This window comes from Gymnoscopelus braueri, assembly GCF_963280865.1.
Source record: "Gymnoscopelus braueri genome assembly, chromosome: 2".
NCBI classification, from domain to species: Eukaryota; Metazoa; Chordata; class Actinopteri; order Myctophiformes; family Myctophidae; genus Gymnoscopelus; species Gymnoscopelus braueri.
Genome location: NC_137604.1, coordinates 41,459,232 through 41,465,231, shown reverse-complemented (window position 1 = coordinate 41,465,231; position 6,000 = coordinate 41,459,232). Strand labels below are relative to the sequence as shown.

At 41.3% G+C, this 6,000-nt stretch overlaps 1 protein-coding gene across 3 annotated transcripts in view; it reads right to left on the bottom strand.

Moving 5' to 3' along the window:
* Positions 1-6,000, bottom strand: part of nr3c2 (nuclear receptor subfamily 3, group C, member 2) — a 121,739-nt gene that overhangs the window by 50,047 nt on the left and 65,692 nt on the right. For 2 of the 3 annotated variants that reach the window (XR_013932262.1, XM_080416363.1), the window contains exon 3: positions 3,683-3,822. Coding sequence is in view for 2 of the 3 variants with exons in the window: in XM_080416363.1 (XP_080272489.1) it covers positions 3,683-3,822 (140 nt within the window). In the remaining variant the exon portion in view is untranslated. The remainder of the gene's footprint in view (positions 1-3,682; positions 3,823-6,000) is intronic. The other variant, XM_080416364.1, reaches the window with a different exon arrangement.

The following is a 6,000-nucleotide window of genomic DNA, read 5'->3' as shown; positions in this document are numbered from 1 at the left end:
GAAAACTTAGGTCAGGATTTAGAAGGCGTTTTTAGAATCGGCCTCAGGTCTGAATGGGCTAAGGAAAGGATTCTGAAGAAGCCGGCTTCTTCCTTTCCTCGCACAGCAACTTGTTTTCATTGATATATGTATCATTTCAATTTTTTATAACAATGTGCTAAATAAACTAAACTAAACTAAACAGAAAGACACATGAAGTCTTACTGTACTGTATACTGAATATAGACAGAAAGACACTTTAAGTCTTCCTGTACTGTATACTGAAGACAGAAAGACACATGAAGTCTTACTGTACTGTGTACTGAATATAGACAGAAAGACACATGCAGTCTCAGCTCAGCCAGTTGGTGTGATTGGCCCAGATACATTCATTTGCACATTCACGGTTTTGAATCCAACTCTAAGTGTTACAGGTCCATTTCACACCGAGTTGAATTAACTCAATTAATTACTGTATACATGTTTCCTATCTCTCTAATATCTTTCGAACATCTTTCGTGTTCACTATTGTGCAACAAAGCTCAAATAGACAAACACAATCTTTTCACAATCTGTTTTTACAACCATTTGTAGTCTTACGTTCAGATAATGCAGTTCACCTGGCACTAAATAAGACCTGGGATAACTCAAGCTAGGTGTCACCTCATTGTCCGTCCTTCATGGGTTAAGGTCCTTACACACCGGGGCGATTTTTTTCATGCGAATAATACGTATTTTTTTTAAACCTTATAAAGTCAATGCAAGCTTCCACACCAGTTTCGTGGAGCGAAAAAAACTTCTTTTAATTATTCGGAACGAGTCAGAATTTTGCGTATATTCGCATATTCGCCGGTGTGTAACCGCCTTTAGAGTTGAACTACAGTATAGGGGAATGATAGCAAGCAAGGCAAGTACAGTATGCTGCTAAATTATCTCTTACTTGCACAAGAGACTGTGTTTATTCTGCCTCATTGCATTTATTTTTTTGGGCCACGTACCTTATGTATATTTGATATTGACGTCTTGTTATCTGTCTTTTCCTTTGTTTCTTTCTCCATTTGTATGAATATATTTTGGAACTGCAAATCATTGGAGCTTGTAAGGGAAAATACTGTAATTTCAACCATGCTTCTAGAATCAGAATACATTTTATTGTCACATCACAGGTTTACAGGTGTAAAGAAGTGGGGTGAAATTACTTTTTGTGCAAGCTCCATCAGTCGTTGTTTCCCAGGGAAAAGGTGTGTGGGGGGTGGGTAGGGGGGGGGGGGGATACAGAGAGAGGGAGAGTAAGGAGAAAAACAGAAAAGAAACATGTCAAAGTAAAATCAAAGGTATCTACATATGTATACATAAAAAGAAGCAGATATGTACGTACATGGGGTTAGACATAAGGTGCAAAAAAATGGCAACGCAACAATAGATCCACATAGCAGCAGTTATGTGGTCAGGTTTCACACCTGTAAACTTGTGATGTGACAATAAACTTGAAGTAGAAATTTTGTACAGTCAAATGATCAAATAATCAAAGAAGACCGTGTAGCTTGCCTCAATAAAGGGCGGTTTACTGTACCTACAAGCCAAAGTGCCTTGTGGTGTCATTCTGCTCTGAAGGCAGACTGGATAAGTCTGAGCAGGCAGACGATAGGCAGAAAGTGCTCCTCCGAGGGCCTCACATAACCAGCGCTCCCAAACAAACACACAAATTTGTCAGATCTTTAACATCTCACTGCCACTGTCTCCCCACCGTCCACGCTCAAGAGGAAGAACGGGGGCATATCTGATTCGATAAGACTAGGCACGTAATCCGGTTTGAGGTCTCCATAATGTCGCTGTGCTAAACATATCACCAAACGAAGGCGTGATTTGATAGGAAATGACTGCAATTCTGCCAATAGCCTGGGAAACCACCTAGGGGGCTGGGAGGCTGCCTGACTGAATGGCTGGCTGGCTGGCTGGCTGGCTGAAGTGTTTGCTTGTGTGTGCATGTGCTGGGTATGTGAGAGTGAATGAGTTAGGGCACTGCCGCAGGCAACAGGCTGACAATGAGAAACACATTATGAAGGCTGCTGATTTTCTCTGGTTCTTATTGACGTGCCAGTCAACAAAAAAAAAACAAGACACGTACCAATAAATGCTCTGAATCACAGATTTAAGGCATTCACTACACAGGGTTTATTTATCCATTTGTATACTCTCAGAGTTACATTAACACTCAGGATGTTGCAGTGTAATAATACTTCATGACATGAAGCTCTGTTGGTGCACGTCCTAGAGGCCCACACTTCATCCTCCCGAAACGAGTGTCAGATGAAATGGAACAACCAGCCGCTGCCGGTGGTAACACGCATGCAGAGAGCTCTACCATGCACGGCCGAGACACGCTGGTCCTACATCCAATCGTAGAAGAACTTCTAAAGTTTCCTCCAGGTGTAGTGTGGGTTCTGGTCTCATTTCACTGTGCTGGCTACCCAAAACAATATCCTCTAGCAAGTACAGTATTGCCATTAAAAATACTGTGCCTAATTACAGCAAACACGCTGCTATTCTTGTGAACTGAGTCATTCACTGAACTTCCTGAACCCTGTTATGTCAGGAGATTTGAAATGATTTTAATTAATAGGAGGAAAAAGAAAAATGATGGCTCTATTTACCTACCCACTTTACTGTATACAGTATATACCCTCTGTGTGTGTGTGTGTGTGTGTGTGTGTGTGTGTGTGTGTGTGTGTGTGTGTGTGTGTGTGTGTGTGTGTGTGTGTGTGTGTGTGTGTGTGTGTGTGCGTGCGCGTGTGCGTGTGCGTTTTGCGAGCTTGGCATTTTCTTGCCTGAAATGCCTTCCAGTCGACACCACTGGAAGCTAATATCACAATGCTAGACTAATATAGCGTGAGGCGTTCTCTTTTTGCTATAGCCTTAGAATCTGAATCAGTTTATTGACCAAGTAGGTTGACACAGGGATTTGTCTTCGGAGCTCACTCTACCAAAATCAAAGACATAAGAAACAGGAATACTCATCTACACAGAAAGGGGTGAAAATATGACTACAGAATAAGAAATCTGACAACAGAAAGTAGTATCTATGTCTCATGTGCCTAAATACTGTACACTAATAGGCAGGCATTTTGGTGGATTCAGAGAATCAAATATAATCTCATTACAGAAACATCTGTACAGAATTATTCTATAATAGTCGCTGTTTTCCACTGTGCCCTTTAACAGACTGAATGATGCAGTGATGAGTTATTGCTGCCACTACAGTACGCTATGAGAGTTACTTCAGATAATTAGCATTTTAATTTCGAAAACAGTTACAGAGAGTAAATCGTGTAGTACTTCTAAGTATACAACTACAGCAATGTCAACCACGATAAAGCCCATGTTTATCTTTGAAGGTGGAAAAACATGGTCCCATTTTTCTTGGCACCTGTACTACATTTTTTGGTGGGGGTAATTCTCACCTGTTTCCACACAGAAACATATGAGAAGTCATGTGATCACACAGTAAAATATGTGGTGTTAATTTATCCATTCGTAACTCTGATAGTGTGCAAATGTAATTAACACAAAGGATTTTATGGTGCAGCTCCTCAGACTTTGTTGAAGGTGCAAGCGCCACCTCGGAGTGCCTGAGGTATGTGTGACATTTTGCATGCAACAAAACTTGAGGCAAAAGTACAATATTGATGAGTGAGCTACGTACGGCATACTGTACCTTCCACGGCGCGCTTGAAGAAGACTTTACAACTGCCGCACGTGACCACGCCATAGTGGCACCCTGATGCCTCGTCTCCGCAAACCAGGCACACTTTGGCAGTCGACGACGGTTGTCTCAACGACGTGCTGGAGAAGAAACGCACACACACACACACACACACACACACACACACACACACACACACACACACACACACACAGAGAGAGAGAGAGAGAAGAGACACAAATTAAGTTTTTGAGTCCAAACACACAGTACTGTAACTTACAGTAACAAAGTCATTTGAAAACGTCAACAAGCAGTGTCCTTCCCAGTCTAACTATACTGTATTATCACCTGACAGATGCTGTGAAACGTTCTTTGTTTTACGACCTTACTGTACACTAGCAAGCGTGCCGTAGCGAGCCATAAACATGTCTGCCTACCGAGAGAGAGAGAGAGAGAGAGAGAGGATGCCTTTTGCAGCCATTTCGTTTACAGCCTCGACGCGGCTACAATAGGAGAGATGACAATGACATAGGAAATACAAAGAAGAACCAAGCCGTGCTACACAGAGTCTATATCTCTGAAACAAGTAGCAGTGGAAAACACATCATGTACAACAAACTTGTTGACATACAGTAAATGGCGGAGACTGTGAGAAAGGAAACAAACAATAAATGAGACCTGCAGCTGTACGATTGCAGCCTGCATTTTACACTGTAACGCTCTGAGTGTTCGTTTAACTCCGAGAGCGTATAAATGTAACCAGATGGACCCTTGGTTAGATTTGTCACGGGTTAAGCCAACACTCAGGATTGTACTGTGTATAGATATATTATTAACACGGGTCATTCTTTCCTGAATACACAGTGGAAACAAACAATAACACAAAACTCTCAAAAGATGACTCATCATGACCCATTCCTTATCATTTTGTGACGGCTGAGCCTGAGATAAAAACTCATGCTCTGCGGTAAAAAACAGAATTTGTTTTCGACAACACTATCTTTTATGGATGCAGCTCAAATGAGATCAATAACATTACACAGCAGGAACCCAGTTAAAAACAGGGATTCCCAGGTCAGTAGCTGGCCTGGGGTCAAGGTTTAATAGGAAAGAATCAACACTGGACCGTCGTCAATAACAGCACACGTGTTTGTTTGTTTGTTTGTTTGTTTGTAGGTCTTCCACAGCCACAGTCAATAAAGCCACTGACGAGGCTCACTTCATCATTGTTTACTTCCTGTTTTGTCGCCGAACATTCTCAAGATTTATCTATTTGAACACAGTTGAACCTCTTAGTCATGCTATGCGTAGTGGGACAACTTGCCCATTCCTGCACATGTTGACAGTAATGGTTCCAATTTTGGTCCAGCAATCAAAGTTCAATGGTGATGACTCATGTTTGGATAGAAGAAATAGGACAATTTGACAATAGGGGATTCCATTAAAGGACAGTTTGACAATAGGTGATTCATCATGCACCCTGACAGCTAAGAGGAGAACTCAAAGTTTATTGAAAGGGCAACATTCATTCAAGACTTAATGAGACAGTGTTTACAGTAGGTACAGGTGTAGAGAACCTATTTTGTATACTATTGTAAATCTACACACGCGCGCGCACACACACACACACACACACACACACACACACACACACACACACACACACACACACACACACACACACACACACACACACACACACACACACACACACACACACACACACACACACACACACACACACACACACACACACACACACACACACACAATGTCTGGCACGACATATGGTATAAAAACGCCCACAACCATTTTTAATGCATGAAGGACAAGCAGGTGCATTTAACCACACAGCCTAACAACATATGTTCCAGCATTATATGTTTGATCGAAAACTATTTGAACATGAAGGAGTAACAGAACATTTTCTTCTGTCTTAAACTTTTGCAAACATCTTGCACAGTCTCCGCATAGAGCTTTTTTTATACTTACTACTTAATAGAGCTTTTTTATGGGACCGGGTATTCCATGTAGGAATGTGACGATATGAAAATGTCATGTCACGATTATTGGGGCATTTTTTTGGGGCGATTTACTATAATATAATTGCGATAATCAAACTTTTGTTAACACTTGCACCCCAGTATCCATATTCTGGAGGGGAACAATAGCCAAAAATAGCAAATCTAGAAGCTTATAACATGTCGCAACTTTTTTAGAATAGATTTGATGTAGATGGAAAAAAGCAGTCCAAGTAGGCCTACTGAGTCAACTCATGTCCAGTGTATGACAGACAATTTCACAATACATTTTAATCT